A 23,901-nucleotide genomic window follows, 5' to 3' on the forward strand; every position below is an offset into this window, starting at 1 on the left:
CTTCGCAAAGGTGTTAAGGTGTTGCGTCTTTTCTTCAATTAGGGTGTGTGATAGTATTAGTAAGGCTAGATCATCAGCGTAATCTACAATGTAGGTCTTCAAAATAGGAAAAGGGCACCCATCTGGTACCCCTGATCTGATCATAAGTGGTGCGCCGCATGATCCAGTCCAGTTCAGCCCTTGGTCATTGTACAATAGAAAACTGGCTTGACTAGCTTAGTTGCCCCGCACGCACAAATCTGTCACACATTCTCGGTTTATTCATTTGCTAAAAATTTAGTCATATGAAATGAAATATAATTATTATAGAGCCAACTGGCAACTCGGAAAAATCTGAGCCCCAGATGGGATTCAAACCCACGACCCTCCGTGATCTAGTCGGATGCTCTAACCACTGAGCTACTGGAGACTCTATGGCGAGCAAGGTGAAATGTACATGTAGGTCTTTGACTCGAGCTGCATCACTCAGCTACAGAGTCAAAATAATAACGACTGACAGCATAGCTCATCTGGCTCATCTTGCTCCATCTGGTACTCGAATTTTTCCGAGTTCCCAGTGGGTTCTATCAACATTTTATTTCATACATGTATGTGTATAAAAATTTAGTGCAAAAAAAGTTGGATAATAAATAGCTTAGTAGATGTTTTGACGTATACAAGTACCTCTGAGTATTTCTACTGGTTGTTTGTATTTTGACTTGCCCTAACGGGCTCGTCAAAATACAGCACAACTCATAAAAATACTCAGCGATATTACACACAAAAATGTTTGTTTGTTTGTTAGTTAGCTAGTTTGTTATTTATTTGTTTGAGCAGGTTGAAGTTTTTGGCAGCTATTCAGCTGATGTGGACCTGCTATACCCATCGAATAGTGTGTGGGTTCTTTTAACATCCCACAGGGAACTAATGAACATTCAGGGCTCGAGACTAACTTTTTAGCTCACTAGCCTAGTGGCTAGTATCAGGTCTGATTTCACAAGCCAAATCTAAATTTGCACTAGCCAGTCTCGTCATGTGCAGTTCTCACAGAACCAATGCCAAAACTTTGCAACTCACCATGCAATGCACCGGGGTATGGAAAACGAGGAATAGAGTTTAAATTAAGAAATAAGCCGTACATAAAACTAAACTGCTCATTTGGAAGTCTGTGGAAAGGATTTTCCTTTGATTAGAGCTATTTTTGCGATTGAAATTTTAACCTGAAAGCGCCATTCTACGCATGAAGCACAAAAGCAGCGGAATGCGGGAAAATAAAATATATTAAATTCCATATAAAGGAAGTTCGAAAGGACAGACTTGCCCTCATATAAGATTTTCTTTTCAATAGTTTCAAACAGCAATCTGTGCGTTTAATGCTTGAATATTTTTCGGAGTCAATTAATATTCGGTGGCCACAGTGCTTGCGAGCAAACTTTCTCTCTTTTTATGCGAGTTTCACCATTCCTAGTAAACGAGGTAAGTCGCTTGATATTGTCTCTTTCTTTTTTAAGTTGAAATAAATTACATTTGGATTCAATTTCTAAACAAATTCGTGACCTCTTTCCATATACAGGTAACAACGTTGCAAACAGTCGCAAACAGTTTGGGTTGGCTCGATCGCAAACACTGTCACTTTTTGCGTTTTTTTTTTGCGAACCTCTTTTCCATATGCGTGATTGCTTTACGCAACTTCATCTTGTGATATCGTAAGAAAAGGGCGCAGAAATTAAAGCAAAATTAGTTTTTGCGTCGTGTTCAACTTCTTATGTTAGAGTTGTCGCGAAGAAGAAGGCAGAGAGGAAGTGTAAAGAGATGTCACCGATTCTGGGTCCGATACATTTTCGAGGAGCAGCACTGGCTGCAGCATAGCCAATAACAAATTATACTGTAGGAACTGGCTCTTTGCTATCAAGAACTTGACTACAGGTATATTTGGCGGGATATTCCCCTACGATATTCATTAAATTCACACTGTTTTGAGGATTATCATCATTGCCACAATCGTACTCGGACGACATTTTCATATACTTGCCTCTAATTCGTCAAAACGTATCACGTGCACAAAAATATTGACGGTTGATCGCAAACAATCTGAAACAGTTTACGATTGTGTTTCCATATCGTTGTTTCCTCGCTTTTGCATTGCTACTCGTCGCCAACAAGACGTAACAATAGAACAATTTCTATCTCTTGCGCCTTGTTTGAGATCATCGGCGATTATAGGCGATGAACGTAAAAGGTGTTTCCATTTACGCAAACTGTTTGTGATCAAGCTCTCGGAAGGTGCTTGCGATTGTTTGCGACGGAGTTATGCGCATATGGAAACAGCAGCCGAGAAGTTCCGCATGATTTCACTCGTGATTAATCGTTTGCAACGTGGCGTGGTGAAACTGTAATCCGCATTGATTTCCTCTTCAGTTTTTTTTTCAACTTATCGTTTTCTAAGGCAGTAAATTCCATAGAATCCGCTCACAGTTTCTGTTGTTATTTTCTATTCACTCTTTTTACCTTATCCGTAAGAAATAATTTTCATTTTTGTTTTCGTCCACAACTCCACTTCTTCATAATCTTTACTAGCCCCAATGGCTAGTGCAGCTCAAAATCTACTAGCCAAAACTGAAATTTCACTAGACTGTGGCTAGTTGGCTACCGTTGGTGTCGAGCCCTGAGTTACATGGAGGATATTTGTGAGACGGGGCCTTCGGTTTCTTGTCCTTATAATAATAATAATAATAATAATAATACCTTTATTTAGACTAGAAAGACAGATCAGCAAAATCGAAAGATTTACTGGTATAAACCGGTGATCAGTAAAAAGAGTAATCAGTATTGTAAAGAGATAAAATGTATAGAAATTAATTAAGATATGTAAAAAATATACATGTATATACAGGATCACATCACAAAAGATGAGGCTATAGTAGTAACGTACTCATTCAGTGAATTATCTGTCTTGTTTATCCTTAACCTCATTTCCATTGATCACCAGCTTTTCAATTTCACCCAAATTATTCTTACCGGGAATGACCTTATGGATCATATTCCAAAAAACTTTAGGCCTAGCACAAGTTTCCTTCACCTTACTGTAAAAATATATCTTTCTTGCTTTTCTGTTTATGCTGGTCACAAGATTTTGTAATTGCCTATATTCGGTCCAGTCTTCGGGTAAGCCATATAGTTTAGCTCACTTTGTGAACCCGATCACGTGATCTCATCATTCTCAGTACATTGCTATCAAGCCACGGATGCGTTTGAGACCTTATCCGAGACCTTATCTGAGAAGACTTGAAAGTCTAACCATTTGCGGATGTAATTACAGAGGCAGCACTTTCTCCTCAGCTATTTAAAGACCCTGAGGGTTGGTCCGGGTCGAACTCACGACCAGACCTCTCAACCTCAAAACACCAAAAATCTGGAGACTGATGCCAAAAAATCTGGAGATTTCAGTAAAAATCTGGAGATTGATCGACCGACAGACAAAACCAAGTAAACACAGGTTCTTAATAAGAGAAATGGTTTTTTTTCTGCTTAAAATTTTTTTAAAACATGTGTGGACCTTAACAACACAGAAATAAACTTGATTTTCACAGCTTCAATACTCACAGCTTAAGTCCAGCCAGTGTGTGAGCAATGGGTTGAACTCATTGCTCAGGCCCCAGTTGTTCGAAGGGTGGATAGCACTATCCACTGAATAACTCAATTGCTTTTGCTAGTGTTAGTGGATAGTGACTTATCCGCTGGATAGTGATTTATCCGGTGGATAGCGTTATCCATGTTTTGAACAACCGAGGCCAGCATTATATCATCATTACATACATCAGCAATTTCCACCATTTTGAAAACGTGATCAAAATGCGAGAGAATGGTTATGATGACCTAATTTCGAACAGGTGTTTTATACATGGTCATAGAGGACAGTCTGTCATGGGCTGTGTTTCCAGCGAACAGACGGATGAAGAACTGAACAGCTTAGCTTCATTTGTTAAGTTTAACTATAAGTTTGCACAGAATTGACGCAAGAAACTCACCTAAGCAAGCCAAAAATGAAATGCTACAAAAAAAATATGTATGTTCTTTCAGCTTGCGCCTCTATTTATCGTGAGATTTGTCTGTCTCGTCGTGAGAACGTGAGATTGAACTGAATACCGTGAGTCTCGCGACAAAATCGTGAGACTTGAGAGGTCGGCACGACCTCCCGCGTCACCACAGGTGCGCAGTCTAATAAGATATGTGTATTGGTTCATAAACTGTACGCAAATCTACGCCTTAGAGTTCCAATTGGAGGATGCTTTCTCAAGCATATTTTTTAGGTATACATGCACACGTGCATGCACGACTTTTAATTGGAAGCCTTTGCTGGTTTTATCCGTTTTTGATCCGTCTTTCATATTATTCATAATCAACGATTAGAACTTTACTAATCCCTTCAAAGTTTTCATCGATAACTTTCTGTTTGAAAGGCAATCACTTTAGCATAAACAATTGCTTACCTGTCCAGTATGCGTTACTTTATCAGGCAAAGCGAACTTGCGGGCGGAACTATGAAGAGCTGCAACACAACGAAGGTTGCTTCTTGTCATAAGGCGCCGAACTAAGATCCTCAAGGGTGCCGCCATCGCCGCCATCTTTAAGCAGAACTCATATAACTGGTCAGTGGTAAGCACTGTCACTGAATCTCTTCACCGTGTATGGCTATTTTATAAACATGGCGGACGAAAATGTTCATTCGAAGTCCACAAGGAAATCTAAAAAAGAAAGAAGAAGAGAAAAAGAGAGGCTGAGAAAAAGAAAACGCAGTGAAAATGATGACATAGAACTAGCTAAACATTATGAGGCTTTGTAAGGACATTCAATGAACCCAATGTGTCAGAATTATTTTTTAGTTTGATTAAGCTTATTTGAATGTTAAATCCAGCGACCCGTTTTGTTCATGTAAACTAAGAATAATAATGTGCCGTACTTCCGCAGCTATGAACAGCCACCTCCTGGAATAATTAAGGTTTGTTTTGGGGAAAAAAGAAAGCACAATTGCATGCTGAATAACATTGAATGACATTGATCATGAGGCTTGAAATGTGATTTTGTGATAGACTTGACCTCTGCTCAGCTGTTGTCTTAATTCTTTATTATAAGTTAAATGATTAAAGGGGCTAGGTCACGCAGTTTTAGGCAATTTCAGCACTGATCGAATGGTCATAGAATTAATTAAGATATCAAAATAACTGTTCAAAACTATAGATGAACAGGGAAGCCAAGAAGGGACATGAATGGACAAAACTGGAGAGGATTGAAATGGATTGAATTTGGGTAAATTTGAAAAACGTCGGCCCACCTTTTCTCAAATTTATATCAGTCTATATCAAAATGTCATTTACACAGCTGGAAAATCATTCTCAGTTGTTATGTGGCAGTGATTTTGCAAATGAAAGACTCTTGCTCCGCCAATTTGACATTTAGAGCTCATAATTAACAAAATTTAACAAAAATTATTACCTAAAATAGGGTGACCTAGCCCCTTTAAACTCTAATGCTAATATATCTGTCTCCTCTTCAAAGCGAGTCTAAGTGCGAAGTTTTTGTGAAAATTATAACAACAACAACAATTTATTTATATATAAGTGCTTATTCCTAAAGAATCCACAAGCACTTCACAATAAGAAAAACACATGCTTTAAAAAGGAGCAAACGAAATATCAAAATCTTGTGATCAATCTCTAACGTACATTTACAAAAAGATTTCTCTTAGTCTTAACAATACTCTACAATAAGCCTTCTTGAAAAGAAAGGTCTTCAGGGCTTTCTATAGTTCTACTTTACATACATTGTATGAATGAAAACTAATTTTCATAGGAAAAACTTGGCACTTAGACTCACTTTGAAGAGCAGGCAGACTTGAATTCAGAAATGGCCTTCTGTATTATAATAGACCATTTTACAGTTCTGTGCTCAGTTACCAGGCCTTTGAATGAAAACATGACTGGAGTTTACCTTCTTTTGATACAAACTTCGGTGCTTTTCTTATGTAAGTGGAAATTCGTTAGCATTACAACAACATGATTTACATTAGAAATGCAATGAGGTTTGTATCAAAGCAAGGTTAACTCCAGCCTCACTTTTATTCAAAGGTCTGGTAACTGAGCACAGAACTGTAAAATGGTCTCTTACTTTGGGCAGTGTCTCTTGAATATTGCCATGAGATCAACATCACAGAAATGAATCTGTACATTGTCAAGCAAATTAGATGTTTTTCCTTAACAGCTGTTTGTGATTTGGTTCTCCTTTACACATACATGATCGTAATTTTCGTTCAAACAAAACAGCATTCCTGAAATATCGAAAGATTGTACCCGATTTCTTTCTTTGATGTTACAATAATAGTACTTCCATTTGCATCCTTAAAATTCCAGGAAAATGATGAGAACCCACAGGACTGTATTCCTGATTTACCTGAAAACAGAGATGCAAGAGAATTTCTTGCCCATGCTCCTGCAAAAGGACTTTGGATGCCGCTCGGAAAAGAAGTAAAAGTGATGAAGTGTAGGTTTACAGTGGGATGGTTAAGCACTGTGTAGATTTAACATCTTGTGTCCAGGATTGCTGTGTAATGATACACTTACATGCAAGTCTAATCATCATCTACTTTGGGAAACCCGTTGCTTGGAGACAGGTGAAAGGACGACCCAAAAATCATAGTCCTTATAGCCAGGATTCAGACCTATGTGTGTACAACTCTGTAACACCAGTCAGATGCTCTACCCATTAAGGTACTAAAACTCCTAGGGAGATGGTCATTTATGAAGGTCCTGTCCTAAATGGACAATGCTTCCCGCTGGTCTGCAGGCTTTACAAAGTCATATGCTTTCAAATTTCATGTTTAAATTAAGGTGCAAAGTGCCTGTGGGAAGATTTTACAGAATGTTATGTTACTAGTGCTACGGTAAGTTAACAAGTGTCACGGAAGCGCCCACTGCTTGCCAATGCTTTTTGCCAAACAACTGGTTTCCCATCTTTCCCACGGACACTTAATCATGCATATTTATAACTCTATTTTTTTCTGAAATGGTTTATGTCTCAGGTTGGCGCTGTAAAGCATATGGCCACAGAACAGGTGACAGGGAATGTCCCTTGTTTATTAGTGGCAATAGAAGTATTGAGAAGTTTAGAATGGTGAGAACATTCTGTAGAATATTGGTACTGTACAGATTGTAGTGCAAAGCAGAGCTATTTTTGTATGAGTTTGTCTGCAAATGGAACAGTACATAGTGAACTGTTTTGTTGAATTAATTGAGTTTGAAGCGCATGTTGTGTATGTGAGCCACAGGCTTTTTGATTTGATAATCACAGACAGGTCCAGCATTCCATTTCATTTCGTTTTGCACCCAAACAATTTAAGTTTTATTCATGGAAGTGTCCTCTTGAAATTGAGTCAGTGGGGAGCCTTCAAAAGTATTAGTTGTCCTTTACTTTCTGGTTTGTTTTCCATATCTTTTCCCTATCCTTCAGCATACAGAGGAAAACACTTGACTTAACGTGCCTTCTCAATTTGGCCAGAATCACCGATGGCCATCTAAATTCAGGGGTTTTGATGGGATTAAAGTTGTCCATTTGTTTAAGTAGAGTAATTACAGTAACTGTCGTCATTGTCAAAATGAATTTTAATCTTAGGTTTGAAAGAAAGGGTGTCTTTAATTACTATAATTTTAAAAAAGTGGCTGACTACTCTGTATGAAGTAGCTGATGCTTTTCATCAGCTGTTAGTACACGTAAAAAAGGAAAGGAACTTTATTTACACATAAGTGTCTAGTCCTTCTAGCACTAATTGGGGACACTGTAAACTGAAATCAACAATTTACACAAATGAAATCAAATGTTGGTTTTTGAGAAGAGGGAAAAACCTGAGTATACCCAGAGGAAAAAACCTCTGGGTGCAGAGTGGAGAACCAACAAACTCAACCCACATATGACCCCAAGTCTGGGGAATTGAACGCAGGCCACATTGGTGGGAGGCAAGTGCTCTCACCACTGCACCATCCCTGCACCCTCATCATCCCTGCCAGTACTTATTTAAACCACTGGTAATTTTAAATATTAATATTAACAAAAAGTGCATGGGCTACAGGACCATGTGGGCAAACATTAATATTAATGCAGTGTGAATTAACAAGAATATTTTCATGACTTTTTTACACCAGTGACTTGTTTTTTACACAGTCGTGTAATTTGCATTTTTAATTGTTCAGGCACATGAAGATCCCATGCATGAGTTCATTCAGGATAAAAAGAAAGCTGAAAGTAAAAGCAGGTATTTGTGCTCTTAAACACAATGAAACAGCCGTCATGATTCAATAAAATAACTGGCTGTAGTAGATGGGTGTCGAGTAATGTCAGTTTTTTGTAAGGAGGCGTTTTCTGTGACAACCTCAATATATTTTGATGGAAGTAGTCAGCTGAGAGGCAATGAGGTGATTTTCATCAGTAGCCGCCTACTGTTAACTGCCTCTCGAGACTACTTGATGTGTAGCTTTTTGTTTCATCTTAAATAAAAACTGTTTAAATAGTTGATATTTCTACATTTTGTTAGGATAGAGCAGCTGAGAGCCTTACTTGAAGAATCAACAAGTGAGAGCGACTCGGAAGAAAGCAGCGAAGATTCTTCCAGTGAGGAAGATAAGAAGAAGAGAAATAAGAGGTCCAAGAGAAAGCATAGAAAGAAATCCAAAAAGAAACACAAGCACAAACGCCAAAAACTTTCGAAAGACTACGAGAAGGACAGTGTTTCAAGAAAAGACCCAAGGGAGAAAAGTGAAGAGAGATAAGGATGGCGTTACGGGGGGAGGGTGGGGAATGCTCGTCGGAAATTATGAATTAAACCCCTAAAGGAGACCAAACTGGGCTTCTCCCTGGATTTTTTGACCCATAAAAGATAATTCTTCGCGTGAAAGCCTAAAAACGAGACTTTTACAGCTACATACACCATATTCAAAAATGGCAGACATGCGGAACGACCTACTGTACTAGGTTCTAATACATGAAAGCGAGGTTTGGTAGGCTTTGAAACTGAGTCATGCAGCAACTCGGAAATGGGCTATTGACAGATCAGATCTAGACAGACTAAAATTCATTGAATTGAAATAATTTTTCAAGGGTTGAGAGTGAAATATTGACCTACCTGGAAGAGCACTTAGCATGAAACTGTTCCATCTTGTTAAAGATTTTTGTTGAGGGATTTTTGTTTTGTTGAGGGGAGGGGTGGACTGAAAGCTGAATTTATCCAGTCTGAAAACAACGGCCTACGGATTATGCTCTTTCAGATATGCCGCCCCTTGGGGCGTGGACTACGCTGAATACTATAGAAGACCCCCACCCCCTTTACACGGGCTATTATTGTTGTGCGGCTCAGTAACTTCTACGCAAGTATTTTAAGTAGATGTGTTACGGGTATATTTAGTTTTTTTATTACCACCGGGTTAATTAATCCGCGGAGATACCAACTCCTACTAGTTGACATACGTACATGTACATAGTTAATTGACCACTCCCCTTAGGGGTTTTTCAGAGCCAATAAAGCGCAATCAATGAAGAAACAGAACAGAACAATAAGGGTTAAGAATCCCAAGTAGCCGGAGGAAAACCAGTTGGCTATTTACAAGTGCAGCCGAGAAGTTGAACCAGGGACTAACAGGATCAACCAGTGGTCAGAATGGGTCATGAACCCGGTATCTCCGGTTCTCAAGGCATTAGTGCGCTAACCAATGGTTCGTACTACCCTCTCGAGCGTTTAGAGTTTCTCCAAACCCGAGGTGAAATAATTTTATGTGTATGTACATGACAGCCTTTTCTGCGCACATTCAATCTTGAAACGCGTGACGAAGCCAAAAAGAACGTCTTCGCGGGAGGCTTCCCCACTGGGCTGCCTTAGAGAAAAGGCCACTTTAAAAGAGATCATTTCGTTGACAACTTTTGGCATCCGAAGTTCCATTTTTTTTTTCTTTTAGTTTTAATTTTTCAGAAGTGTTCGTCTACGTTGAGAAAGAGAGGCAAAGATATAAAATTTTCTTGCCAGTGTTTATTACAGGTCGACCGAGTCTCTTTTGACACGTCTTCTACCGCAGTGTAGCGAACGACGTCATTTATCCACTTCACCCTGTCTTCTTTTGCGATGTCGCCCTTTTTATGAATGGGCCTTGATTTTGGACTTGAAGTGCATATTACTAATGGTGATGGTGTAATGTACCCGTGAGAAAGATGATATACTTAATTCGTTGTACTTGGCAACGAGCGAAGGCAGGAATCGAACCTACTCCTGGATGCTCTACCAGTTAATATGCTACAAGAACACTAATCCGCTATTAAATGCCAACGCAGGTTTGAATCTTACCCTTCAAAAAGGCGTCAACATCGTAATGTTATGCTGAAGGAAAGCAAACGTCTGACTCAAAGTTGAAGGCTAGAAATCTTGGGCAAACTTCTTTTGATCAGAAAATAAAATACACTTCGAGTTTCCATTAACTGGCCGGCCAGACCCATCAGTTTGCAAAGAAAATGCAACAATTTGAAGGAACACTTGCATGATAACCCCTCGCATTCTTCCGAGGATTGTATATCATCCTCAAAGAGTGTTAATATGAAGGCGGTGTAAAGTTAGTCCTTCCAAATGCCTGGTTTGGCCGGTCAGTTCTGTCAAATGGAAAGCGCCCCAAGATTAACGTAATCGGGTTTTGAACAACTGGGCCCTGGGGCCCGTTTCTCAAAAGTCCCGAAACTTTACGGGCCGTTTTCGGGTGTCACAATTCCCTTTGTATCTCAAGAACGGAGAGAATTTAATACCTCAAACTTCACAGTTATTTTTCTTTTTGTTGCCTTGAAAACATGTTAAAAGATCGGCTTTCCAAAACAAGCGGTTGGCAATTTCACAAATGGCTTTTCGGGCCCGAAAAGTTTTCGGGACTTTCCTCTGGGGTACTATGTCAAAGAATCTAGAAATAAACTTCTTTGCCAACCAGGAGACCTTGTTACTCAGTAAGTTGAGCATCCCACTTCATTGAGTAGATTCCGATTTCCTTTAAACACACCTGCTTTGAGAATCCTCACTATTGGGAGGCATCCAAATTTAGAGGCTATTTGTTGAGCGTGGTAGAGTTTGATTTTCAACCTCGTTGGAAATATCCTGTTGGTAAACTGTATTCGTTCAATTCTAAATTATCATTCATCTTTTCGCCTTAAGATACGATATGACAACTATTTAGACAGGGAAACACAATTTTACCTTGTTAAGTTTTCTAGAATACGGCCCTCTAGCTATACGACAGGAACAGATTACAACACGGCCGGGGACTCCGGCAAGCCCTACCCTTTGCAAATAGTGTGTGTTTTCTTTTACGTCCTAAAGTGTTTTAAACATTGAAGGGTTCTGAGACGGGGCCTACGGTTTATCGTCCTTATCCGAGAAGACTTGAAAGTGTAACCATTTGCAAATGAAAAAAGACCCTAATTGTTGTTCCGCGAGCGCTCGCTCAGTTGTCAGATCCTCAACCAAATTTATAGGGTCTAAAAATTTTGAAAGCTGCATGGTCTTTATGCTAGACTGTCGTAGTCTCATGTCTGTATAACAGGCCACAAGGCTGCAAGGAGGACGAACAAGTGACTGAGCCTTCAAACAACTGGGTACATTTACAATACATACTTTAATAGTTTCTTCATTTCCTCTTAATCCTGGCATTCATCAAAGAATTTACTCGTAGTACAGTGTTATAACGAAACAAGTAAACATATTGTTATATGACAGTTTCATTTTGTATTTTACATTTGTTGTTTTAAAGTAATTTCCACCAAAGGCAGCAAAACCATGCGTTTCAGTTTTAAACTGACTCACTTCTTCAAGAGTACAAACCCGGAATCCGGAATCACAGGTCATCTCTCTGTATTGGTAAAACAAACACATTTGATTCCGGATTCCGGATTCCTGGTTTTATGGTTTACTAGAACTAATCTCGGATTATTGAATTGCGTTCAATAGTCACTTTGAAAGCAAAGGAGAAGGGTTCAAAGTACAATAGTAGAGGACAGAAGTTTGAGGATACAAACAGGTACTTCTTGAGATAAGTTACAGTGCCGAGGACAGGATTGAAATACTTTGCCCTTTGTTAGACTCTGAATCAAAAGTAAGAGCGACCTGTTTGATTTAAGAAGGTAAGTTGTGATCAAAATATTATACTTATTACTTCACTGTACGGTAACGATAAAATGATAAAATGTAAATGGAGTCCTAGGAGAACATGTGGTTACTAGTAAAATAATAAATCCATAAAGATTGAAGAAAAAAATTACAAACTAGAATTCAGTTCATTGGTCTGCATTGTCAGATCGGACACTTGCAAAGCTGCTACTCAACTGCCTTTGGTCTTGTTGTTCATTACTTGTTTGTAACCATTTGTACGAACTCTGAAAGAGATAGAAATACACCAAATATATGTGACCTGCAACGAGATACCGTCGCTAATAATTAGCTTAATTAGCCCTGACAACACTCGGTTGGTGAGAAGAACTAACTCTTGGCAACCTCCTCTGATCATATTCTCATGCTTTTTCGAGCATCAGCCGCACAGAAACGCCTTAAAACAACACTGAGTGGAAACGCTTAGGTTTGGTGAAAAAGTTTAACGGAGGTTTTTGCTTGAACTGGTGAATTAAAACGATGAACGTTTTCGGTTTCCAATTGAAGTAACGTTTTATTTTATTTTATTAACTTTGCTAGTCAAGCTGGCAGAGCGCCACAGCAGCTTGCGCCACTTACTGTGGCCCCCTTTTTTACCCTCCCAACCATGATACACAACAGAAGACAGACCACAACACCGGGAACTACGTTCGTTATTTATAGACCTTTGCGATGCTTATCGGGAATTTCCCATATCCCTTTGTTGTGCTGTTTACAATCGATTGAGAACGCTCGATGCCCCCTCCAAAAAGTACACCCGGCACCCGCATTGTTACTACAAAATCAATTTAACAGGAGTAAATACCGTGTTTGCCACAAATTTGCTGGATTTCATGTCAGTGGTTGTGGCAGGAAAAATGAATTCTAGCATCGCCTTCAGGTTTTTCCGCGGCCATCCTGAATAATTTTGACGTGTTAGGGACTGCCCCATTACGCTTGAATAATAACAAGAAAGCAAAGGAAAACCAGTGACGATGAATCAAGGTATCCGCGCGAGGAAAATTATAGGAAACCAAAATAGGCGATTCCGAAACTCATTGATTTTGACTACAAAAGCTTTCCTTGAAAAAGAAAATTAAGTAAATTTGATTGTGGGCGCTATTTCCTACTATTAATTTTTTTTTTCGTTGGAGTTGAGGTTCCAACGCTCGACAGTTTTTATTTCGTTCTCATTTGTTCAGATTTCTTTTTAGCTTATCTAACCAAGTCAACGACAAGCTGGCAGAGTAGAGCACAACATCGGGAACTCTATCCCCTACTCTTTGCGAATAGTGTGTGGGATCTCGTTCAACCCTAGCTAGCTGCCATAACTACGAAGGCATTAGAGAGGGGATCTACGGTCTAAAGTATTAAGAATCCAAGTAGACTTAAAAGTTTAATTAATCATTTGCAAAATGAAATTACAAAGGCAGCACTTTTTGCTCGATTGTTTAAGACCCTCAGCTCCGCCTTCTAAAACTCTCCCTGGTGTTGTCAGGATTTATACCTGTTAGCTACTCTACGATCATCTTTGTGACTTTAAAAATTCAAATTTTTAACTTACTAAGATGTATCTGAGCAACCTAATTACTACACTACAAATGCTGATTTAGAACAAATATTAGAAAGTTCTGCCCAACGGTGATTGGTCGACATTTTTGTAATACTAAACATTTCCCCAAACAAATAGAAATAAGCCATCCAAGCGATTATTTTAACAAACACTGCATCGTCATTATTTTGCTCAGTACTGAATATATTTCAGCTTCCTTGCTATCCTTATTACTTTTAAGTATCTGCATTTTTTGTATCTTTTCTAGTGTTCGAATACATTATAAGTATATATTATATGTATCATATGTGTATCTATCTGTACTGGCTTTGGTATTATGACAATCGATAAAAGGTTATTTGACATTTTGACGAGATAACCCAATTTTGACAAATGTGGGTGGAAAAAACCCTACTGAGAGAATTCGCTCTTGTCACACGGCGGCCATATTGTCCCGGGAGACCAAAAAAGCTTTGTTTTACACGACAAGCCTCACCCCCATGGTTTCCACTGCGAGGCTTGGCGTGGTAAAACAAAGCCTTTTTGGTCTCCTGGGACAGTATGGCCGCCGTATGACAAGGGCGAATGCTCACAGGCTCTCCCGCCCTGCGCCTTCCCGCCCTCACTTTTCCCACCTCGATCCGGACCATTTTTTCGCTCGTCCCCACCAACTGAGAGCCTGGAACTGAGGCTAGGCGATAGGGGAACAGTGTTGGTTGAAACGAGAGTTCAGTTCTTAGCACCGTGAGCGAATTTTAAAAAATGTACCTGTATAACTGACTTTTCCATCAGAATCCATGTCTGCTTCAACGATCATGTCATCAATTTCTTTCTTGGAATAGGTTTTGCCGCCAAATGTTTTCATAACCAAAGCAAGTTCGTCGCTGGTGATGAAGCCATCGCCATTTCGATCAAACTTCTTAAAGTAGAACTTCAAATCGTCACCTGTCATTGGTTCGCCTATTTGACTTGCCATCATGTCCTCAAACTCTGAATATTCCACTTTTCCGTTTCCTGAATAAAAGACCTCAGTTTTCTATTGACTTTCGGTTGAGTAAGACAATCTAACGAGTTAATCCTAACCGAAAAGGAAAATACATGCAACCAGCGCTTATCGCAGCAAATTAAAGGCTTTCGTTATTTGATTGATGCAACTGAAATATATATATATATATATATAAAAAGAAGTTAGCCTGGGACCAGGTTCCGCAGTTGGGGTTATGGAGGAAAAAGGAACGTGACGAAAAAAAAATTGGACAGTGAAGAGAGCAGAGCGAGGGACTGGGGAAGGGAAGGGGCGGCGGAGCCTGGAGACATGCCTTTCATGCCGCCGATCCGCCCAAAATGCCTGAAATGTCAACAAGTCCATCAAACTGTCAAAAAGTTGACGTCACGGATGTCACGGTGCACCCCAGTTTTCATGCAGGAGATAAGAATGCAGCGTCACTTCTTCCTGATGGTAAATAGGTGCCCGTTGTGTCAGTTTTTAATAGTCTAACAGGGCAGTAGTTTGTCGTTTTAGCTGAAGAGTTAGAAACACTTGGACATAAATTGGTAAGTGGAGAAGATTATTCTGAACTGGCTTGCCTTTCTTGTGCCAGACAAGTCGTCCGACTGCGGCTGTATTTTACCAAACTTGTAACCCGTTGCAATGAGCCTCTTGACCAGGGTCAAGAATCGCTCAGCAATGTTCTGTTCGAGAACGAAAGTTCGGGAACACGTGCAAAGCGATCCACTGCGCACCGATCCCCGCCGACTGGCATAAAACCTTCGACGAAGCAAAATTAAGTAAGATGGTTTAGAGGAAAGTGCCGCGAATACGAACGGTGAATTGCAGGCCATGCAGTCAACGCGGAGGTCCGTTTTAGTTTGGTCAACTATAGAATATAGTCTCCTACGCAGCCGTTCTTGGTGAGGAGCGTTGCGTGACCACAAAAAGAACGGCTGCGTAGGAGACTACTATAGAATACTGGTCCACCTAAACACCAACTTTTAGGGACGCCATACACAAGATCAAATCAAAATCAAAGGCACGCAGCTCTTTCTCTCCTTCATCTTCACCTAACCCAAGCGCAAAGGCTTTTCGTCCTAGACGAGACAATTCTTCAACTTGATCTTTCATTATGGATACCAGCGGCGACAAGCGACTAGAACAGTCGATCGTTTTAGTGCTCAACGTTGACAGATTGCGGATGACGATCGTGCTAGTCCTCCAGTTCCATTTTCCAAGTTACTTTTACAACACAGGGGAGCAGTTGAAAGATAAAACTCTTCGCAAAACCAGTCGGGAGAATCCCAAATTCGTATTTCTTATTTGCCACCGATTGTTAGCAAAGCTTTTGCTCTTCTTTAAGCCGAGGAATATGCGGAAATTGTCGAAAAGAAGACTGTATCGCTTGCTTGAAGATTTTTCTTGAAGTGAAGTTACACAACGCATTCGTGACTTTCAAGTGTAACCATTCTACTTCATCATCTTTCAAAATCCGCAATCTGTCAACATTGAGCACTTTGGCCAATCAGATCATGATACCAAGATCTCATATCATGGAGGCCCTTCCCTCCTCCAGTCCCTCGCTCGACTCGCTTCGCTAGCCAATGTCTTTTTCGCCACGTTCCTTTTCGCTCCATAATCCCAACTTCGGAACGTGGGTCCCAGGCTAAAAACGGAAGACCTTAGACAGCAATGATCAGAACCAGGTTGCTGACCAGCGGTTTTCATTAAAACAATGGTTTGCTGGGCGTGTTGAGTCTCGCGGGCTCAGAAAACCTGCTGCGAATGTTTTCACATGACGTCACGGCGGCCATGTTAGAGGAGTGAAACAAACACAAAGCGGCCATTTTTTAGGAGTGACTGATATTCGTTTGGGAATTGAACTCATTTTTATGAAAATTCTTTCTTTGTTTTAGTATAGCTTAGTATGCAAATATGGCTGCTGGTCACATGAGCGAACACACTCTATATAATGACCCCACCGTTGCGATCGACGGCCTTTATCATGTCTTTGAGCTCTTCTTCCGTCATTTCTTGTCCAGCTTGCTTCATCGCTTCTCCGAGTTCCTCTACAGATATTTGACCATCGCCGTTTTTGTCAAACAATTTGAAAGCATCTGATATTTCTAGTAAGGAAACGAAATGACAGTAAAATTAAACAGACCTCAGGAACGTGCAGAACAACAACACGAGATGGATTGGTCAAACAACCCCGCTTTTCGTCAAAGTAGATCTAATTGGCTTTCGGAATGTGGAATTTTGCAGAGCGTCAAATGCAATATGGTTAGAAATTTCAGTTGCTTTTATGCACATCTACATAAAGTTGTTACAACCAATTGAGCACCAACTCTAAAATAATTAGTTTGCAGTTGTTGCGGCGTACTTCTACAGTAAGGCATTTTTTGTGACGTTCGGTACATGTATTCGGCGTTCTGGCAAAAACCCCAGGCGATAGAACTTTCGACTGTCTCAGTAGTACGTAATGAGACATCAAAGGTTCTACTGTTTCTAAGGCCCCATTTGCAGAGAGCTTAACACACTCGTTCCCAGGGTCTCTCTTTTCTGCCTCCATTGTGGTTGAGAAAAGACAATGGAGAACTGTTTGAATCTATTTGAAACAGCCAAGAAGATTTAGTTTTTCGGATTTTGACATGGCAATCTTTGTGGCAGTTGAACCGTACGCTTGACTTCGACTAGTTTCCTTGCTCGCGCGCCGGATTGACCTCACAGATATAATAAATATCTTACTAGCCTCGTTTTCTCGGTCTGTACTGTAGTTACGTATCCCCGGTTGATTTATGGCCCTTGCGCGAACTTGGTCAGAAACACACAGTACGGACCGGGAAAACGAGGTTAGTAAGAGGTATGTATTTACTATTTACGAGTTGTTTGTGTGAAAACCCGAACGAGCGAGGTACGAGCGAATGAGGGTTTTCGACACATACAACACGTGAATATAGCCCCGTACAAAGCATTTTCTATGACGTGAGCTGTTCATTACACGTAAGACGAGAATTTTCATTGAATAGTTTTCTTAAAACAAATTAGAAACAAAAAATCACTAACAACAAAGCCAAATGCAAATTTAATAGCACTGGAAAATATCGCAGTACATCAAGGAAATGAAGTGCTGAACGGAAAAACGCACTTACAGAAGTTTTTTTTTAAGTCAGTACGATATCAATAAATAAGACAAAGTTTCATTTAGTCACTGCCTGATTCAATAACAAAGTGGCGTGCCTTTTTGGGTCTTGGAATTGGGAGGAGGCGTCGCTTAAGGCTGGTTTTCACTAGTGAACGAGGCGGAACCGTAGTCGGAGTCGTAAGAGCGCTTAGGACCTAATGAAAATCAAAGATCGGAGTCGTAAGCAGAGTCATAAGCTCAACGGAATCGGAGTCGGAAGAATCAGAACGTTCCCACTTTCATCCGACTCCGCTTATGACTGCGTCGCCTATGATCCAGTGAAAACTAGATTGTCGGAGTCCGAAGCAGAAGCGAAAGAACCAACCAATCACAATACTTGGAATCGAGGATTGTGATTGGTTGATTCTTCCGCCTCTGCTTCCGACTCCGACAATCTAGTTCCATCTGGATCGTAAGAGACGTAATTATAGGCGGAATCGGTATTCTGCTTCCGACTCCGACAGCTTGATTTTCACTAGAAATAAACCGTATAGATTTCTACCAATGAGCTTTATGGAATAAAATTTTCGTGTTACGTGTAATGAATGTTATTAAAAACTGGATCATTGGATAATGAAATTAGAGAGTTTTGATTGGCTAATTCATCATGGGTTATGAGCCATTATACCATGATCTACAAACACGGCAAGCATATGGGCCTTTTTATTTTTATTCTAGTCTAGTTTTCTATATTTTGGGGGCGTTTTTAATAAAACAATTATTCTACTCGCGCTTGTTGGATATAAGATGGTTATAGCCAACTCGGCACTACGCTCCTCGTTGGCTATCTATCATCTCATATCCAACGCGCACTCATGGAATAATTGTTAAATATTATATCTCTTTGAATGCGACTTTTTCGTGTCGGAAATCAGGAACAAGAGAGGCATATTTGTCAAAGCTCGGGTCTTACCCACACGTTGTTCTTGTGTTAGTCGTCGACCCTGTCATAAAAAAAAAATTAGTGAAGCAATTAATCACAAATCTGCCAATCAATCAATCAAACGAACAAACTGAACAATCACAGTGAAGGTGATCATTGAAGTTATAAAGCAACTTGAGTGGTTGTGAAAAATTCAGGTTTGAACGGGAGCCTGTAAGATATCCGGCTCCTGAAGCTTCAATAACAACTTTTGCGGGAGACAACAAGTTTTCTGCATTTAGGAGCCGTAAACGGTTGTCAAAACACCAGTCACGTAAACTAATGGAGACCATGGTCGAGTCACTATCCTGGACATGGAATGACATGACACATCGCTCACATTCAAATGGAGTCGTAATCAGCAGTGTGGTCCAGTGGTCAGAGCGTTGGGTTTGCATGCGGTTGCTCCGGGTTCAAATCCCGTTCTAACCTCTGGCTTGGATTTGTTTCCGGTTGTCCCGGATTCAACTCCACCACTCTTTGTAAATAGCCAACTGGTTGCCTCCCGCCAGTTGGGGTTCTTAATAATGTTTCTGTTAAGTTTGAATTGTTACTTTCACCTTGTTAACAGTGGAGTGCCTGTAAACTAGCTTGATGGCTAAGTGCACTTCCACTATAAACAAAGCATCTACATTTTTACCCTTCTGCTAGGAAATACGACGGTTATAGAGCGACAGTTTCATTAAGAGCTTCTCCCAATATATAGGTGGAAAAGATGCACAAGCCAAACGGGCTATAGTTTTTGCTCTATATGTGAGCTAGCATGACCTTCTGACCAGAGCAGTCAACCTTCGTTAGTTTGGTAACCGAACCTACCGGATCTCTAAAACAAGCTGACGAATCTAAGATGTGCTCCCCCGCGAGAATGGTCTTCACAAATAGTTGAATGAAGTCAATTTTTAACAGTCAATCAGCTTACTCCCGAAAAAGCCAGGATGTGCCAGACCAAGCTTTGGAAATTGTGGCTCATGGTCGATGTTGAAAACTCGTGAAACTCACGGAAGAGGAACACAAAGAAAACAGAAGAAAAAATTGAAACAGTAACCTAACCCAAGCATAAGCAAACGAAACAAATCCTTTTACACCAAAGATAAACCGAAATTCTCATAAAACGCCAGCTTGCTTCACTAATATACTTCTGTAAAGCACAAGGTAATGAAACCGCTAACTTAAGCTCCTTGTTCTTCTTTATTTTTCGATCGCTGCCGTATACTTTCCAAAATTTGCATACAAATATCAGGAATCGTGATTTATTTTAGTGCTTTTTGCGTTTGACTTTTACTGAAGCTGGAGTCCCCGTAAAGTTATATTTCTCCTTCATACGCGAGCAAAAAAGTTATTTGGCTGAGTAGAAAATACCTATCACTTAGAAAATTTTGTACCGCATAAATTTCAACAAAACGGAACTTCGCAGATTATCTACTGAATTGATAAAATCATAAAACAAACGGCGTTTCCTTAATTGTTTTAAATCTTTGATAGCAATTATTGCCCTGGGCTTATTAGCATGCTACTAAGCCTGGGGCAATAATTGCTACATAATTATTATTATTCATTTAATCAGGCAAAGAATTATCATTGAATATTAATTTCTTTGATTATCTTAGCCAAAGAGGTTAAATAGCCAAAATTATGGTAGCCTGACAATTTTTTAAAGTTTATTTTATGTCATTCGCATGTCGATGGCATATAAATATTTACAACGACCTAAGCAAAGATTCGCCCCTTTCAACTCCATCAGTTATTGGCAAGCTTATGCCTTTGCTAATTCTGACGTTTTGTGAAGGTAACAGGAAATAGTAAAACGGGAAAAACATCTTGCAGGTTCTTATTATTTGCTTTTGGCAAGCGGATGTGATTCATTTTCGAATTTGCAATATTGTCAAAATTAAATCTAGGCGGTGTTCATAAAGTTAATATTATATTCATGATAAATATATTTACTCCAATTTCTACAAAGAAAAAAAAAAGGAATTTTCTATCTCCCAATCATTTGCATTTAAATTGAATTCTGGAAAAAAAAAATCGTTTGAAGGCTAATTTACGATTAGGCCATATCCGAGTTCAATTGCCTGCCTCCTCCTCATAGCGAGTCTAAATGCGAAGTTTTTGTGATGGTAATTAATTCTACTTTACATATGAATGAGAACTTCTTTTCATAAGAAAAACTTCGCACTTAGGCTCACTTTGATGAGAAAACAGACATGAACTCGGAAATGGCCTAAAAAGGCCGACGCCATGAATATTAAAATTAACGAAATGATGAGTTCGAATATATTATCTTTATAGTTATTATTTTGCCTCAATATTTCATTGCCGCTTCGAAACTTCCTTCTTTAAATTAATACTTAAAACCAGCGATACAAATTGAAACAAGGAAATATAAGTTTAAACTGAATTTCTCAGTTGCAAAATTGGAAGTTTTTCCATCGACCTTGAATGTGTTTGAAATTAATCCGGCTCTTAGGATAAAATCGTCTTTATGAATATTATGGCCAACTGAACGTTTCCTGAGCAAAACCAGAAGAATTCTTTATCCCATCTTTTTGGAATCTTTTTATCTTAAATCTTGAACCAACATTCTCGTACTTCTTACTTCAGATTTCGGTGAGCTGCCTGTAAACTCTTCTCGAAAAATAGAATGGAGTTTCATGCAAAATCTTGTGATAAAGTAATATTTCAGTTGACAGTTGTAACATGAATATTGACACTATTGATTTCCATTCGTTCACACCCGTTTGCTTTGATCAGTTTTTCTTCTTGGTTGGTTCCAAGGTGATATCGACCAAATCGAAACCAAAGCAAGTTGTTCAGCTGGGCCTTTTTTAAGAAGTCGAAGCACAAGGATGTTAGCGGCAAATTATTAAAAAATACAAACAAAAGACCAAAAAGCAAGTTTTATGCTGAAACCAAAAAAACAAGATCGGTTTTCGACTTACCATTTTATCTCCTAATTGAAGTCTTGTTCACAGCTTTAGTAGACCGAAGTAAGAAATGATGTCCACTGTTTGAAACGCAATTTGGCACGGATAAAACTTTATCAAAACGACAAGCAGCCCAGAGAGCAAGCCCCATACAGCGTATTGCAAATTATGCAAGAGACAAAAGACTGCTTATTTGTTATAAAAGCCGCCAAAAATTTATGAATTTGATATTTGACGTGCACCTGTCAATAGTGACCAAAGTCCGCAAATTCAAACAAACAATAAAGACAGCGCTTTATATGACTAGGGGTGCGTTCCTTTGGGATGATCCGAAAAAGGATCATTGATCCAAGATCCTTGAATCATGGTGCATCAAAGGAACCGAAAAATTCTTCCTAGAGTGGATTCAACGGTTCCTTTGATACACCGTGATCCATCAGTGATCTTTTTCGTATCATCCCAAAGGAACCCACAATAGTCAGCGTTTCAAGGGCGTTTATGTTTAAAACGTGTCGAAAATTGTTAGAAACATGTTTGAAACGTTGGTGTTTGGATAGAGTGTGAAACGCAGCAGAAGGTATAAAATATCAGTGTTTGAAACACAATCCTGTGAGTTGCATCTGTCAACAACTGACATTATCATATGACTGCAGAAGTAATTACAGGGTTCGTGTTACCCCTTTAATTTTTTTGAAAAGCCCTTGAAAAAAAGGATTTCGTGGGAAACTGCTTGAAAACTGCTTGAATTTTTTGCTTGGGTGAGAATTGTTGGAAAATATTGAGATTGCATCATGCTAAGTTAAAGGGAGATTCCAAAAAATGAGCCCAACTATTTGACTATTGGGCAACTTGAAGATAGAATGCAAAGATTAAAATGCCTGTGCGTGCACTCAACTTTCAGGATATGGAAAAGAATATCAAGATAGGCTTTTTCAGCGAACAAAACACTGGAATATGATGTATGGCACAGAAATCTTCTTACAAAGACTCCTTGAAAACTCAATTTCTGGTTCTTGAAAACTCCTGGAATTTTATAGACAAAATCCAGCAAGAGCCATGAACTGTAAAATTCCTGTGAAAAGGTCCCTGCACCTTTTGGACACTGCTGTTAAGAGTCCAGGGAAAATGCGATCGTTGAAAATCATCTGTGTTTTGCTTTTGCGCTTCCATTTAAATGCTCAAGCAAGCGCACTCAACGAGCTAGAAGGATTCGATCTGTTCTGATATCTTATCTGAAGTGTCCGAAAATCAGACCTCTCAAGTTTCATGGTTTTTCCCGCGAGACTCACGGTTTTGAGGGAAATCTCACGGTCTCACGATGAGGGACAGAAATCTTACGGTAAAGACATTCACAAGCCGATGGAAAACACTTTCCTTGAATATTTTTATTTCTGCCTTGTAAAAATTGGTTTCCTTTCACATTCGCTCACTTTGGTGGTTGGTTGGCCGCATCGTTCACAGAAATACACATATAAGGCTGGAACGTTACCAACCATATTACACCCCCCATATCAAGCCCCGACCAACCATATCAAGCCCCGACCAACCATATCAGGCCCCGGCAAACAGCAGGATTTCTCCGTCATATTTAACACTTTTTGGCCTCCGTACGGTCAGTATAAGTCACGAACAGTTCGATGATGAACAAAATGAAAATGAATTCTTAATCCCAAAGCGGCTGTGACCTCTGCTCCGTAGCTAAACGGTAGCTAACGGTTGTCACGTCTGAAGATGCTACATGTGACAAGATGCACACAGGAAATTGCATTCTGTGGAAACAATACACACAAAATGTAGCTTTTTAACCTTTCGCATTGTTACCGATGAGACTTAAAGTACAGACGATTGCACATTTAATAGTAATACCGATTTAGAGAACGACAGGAGGTAATTACGCAATTCTTTATTATTCCGATTTTGGTGACCACAAGGCAAACGCTGCAAGCAATTCGTCATCCATCATGCGTTATGTCTGAGTCACAATTGGCATGTGGGACGCTTATATATATAAAGACGGAGGTCCTAGTCTTTATCTTGCTTAGCAACTCACTGGGACACAAGATTTTATTTTGCGTACTTGTAGTCTGTTTACTGTTGTAGTGGACGGATTTTCAAAAGGCGCTCAACTTCAGTTTAGAACTTCATGATTGACGAAT

The 23,901-nt window shown here is 39.6% G+C and overlaps 3 protein-coding genes across 3 annotated transcripts in view; 1 reads left to right on the forward strand and 2 right to left on the reverse strand.

Moving 5' to 3' along the window:
- LOC137997373 (NADH dehydrogenase [ubiquinone] iron-sulfur protein 6, mitochondrial-like) overlaps nt 1-4,645 on the reverse strand; it is a 9,252-nt gene extending 4,607 nt beyond the window's left edge. The window contains exon 1 of the mRNA XM_068843326.1: nt 4,470-4,645. Within this exon, the coding sequence (XP_068699427.1) occupies nt 4,470-4,604 (135 nt within the window). The 5' untranslated portion in view covers nt 4,605-4,645. The remainder of the gene's footprint in view (nt 1-4,469) is intronic.
- A 16-nt stretch (nt 4,646-4,661) lies between these two features.
- LOC137997354 (retinitis pigmentosa 9 protein homolog) lies at nt 4,662-9,557 on the forward strand. The gene is made up of 6 exons (XM_068843302.1): nt 4,662-4,818; nt 4,948-4,978; nt 6,387-6,516; nt 7,055-7,146; nt 8,220-8,281; nt 8,561-9,557. Exons 1-6 carry the CDS (start codon nt 4,685-4,687, stop codon nt 8,793-8,795), a joined length of 684 nt encoding a protein of 227 aa, XP_068699403.1. The 5' UTR covers nt 4,662-4,684; the 3' UTR covers nt 8,796-9,557.
- Nucleotides 9,558-11,644: 2,087 nt separating this feature from the next.
- Nucleotides 11,645-21,951, reverse strand: LOC137997363 (calmodulin-like). Its single transcript, XM_068843314.1, has 5 exons — nt 21,761-21,951; nt 18,813-18,843; nt 16,698-16,841; nt 14,493-14,738; nt 11,645-12,420 (listed from the first exon to the last, which is right to left on the reverse strand). The coding sequence occupies exons 1-5, from the start codon at nt 21,761-21,763 to the stop codon at nt 12,392-12,394; spliced, it is 453 nt and encodes a 150-aa protein (XP_068699415.1). The 5' UTR covers nt 21,764-21,951; the 3' UTR covers nt 11,645-12,391.
- Nucleotides 21,952-23,901: the final 1,950 nt, after the last annotated feature.

This window comes from Montipora foliosa, chromosome 1 (assembly GCF_036669935.1).
Source record: "Montipora foliosa isolate CH-2021 chromosome 1, ASM3666993v2, whole genome shotgun sequence".
Classification (NCBI taxonomy): domain Eukaryota; kingdom Metazoa; phylum Cnidaria; class Anthozoa; order Scleractinia; family Acroporidae; genus Montipora; species Montipora foliosa.

Excerpts from the sequence above, each read along its gene's own strand:
- LOC137997354 (XM_068843302.1), top strand. The coding sequence starts at position 4,685 with ATGGCGGACGAAAATGTTCATTCGAAGTCCACAAGGAAATCTAAAAAA. Across the intron at positions 7,147-8,219 it reads GTATTGAGAAGTTTAGAATG|GCACATGAAGATCCCATGCA; the intron begins GTGAGAACATTC and ends TTAATTGTTCAG. Across the intron at positions 8,282-8,560 it reads AAAGCTGAAAGTAAAAGCAG|GATAGAGCAGCTGAGAGCCT; the intron begins GTATTTGTGCTC and ends ACATTTTGTTAG.
- LOC137997363 (XM_068843314.1), bottom strand. Across the intron at positions 14,739-16,697 it reads AAAGGCCGTCGATCGCAACG|GAAACGGAAAAGTGGAATAT; the intron begins GTGGGGTCATTA and ends TCTTTTATTCAG. Across the intron at positions 12,421-14,492 it reads TGGAAAAGTCAGTTATACAG|AGTTCGTACAAATGGTTACA; the intron begins GTACATTTTTTA and ends TATCTCTTTCAG.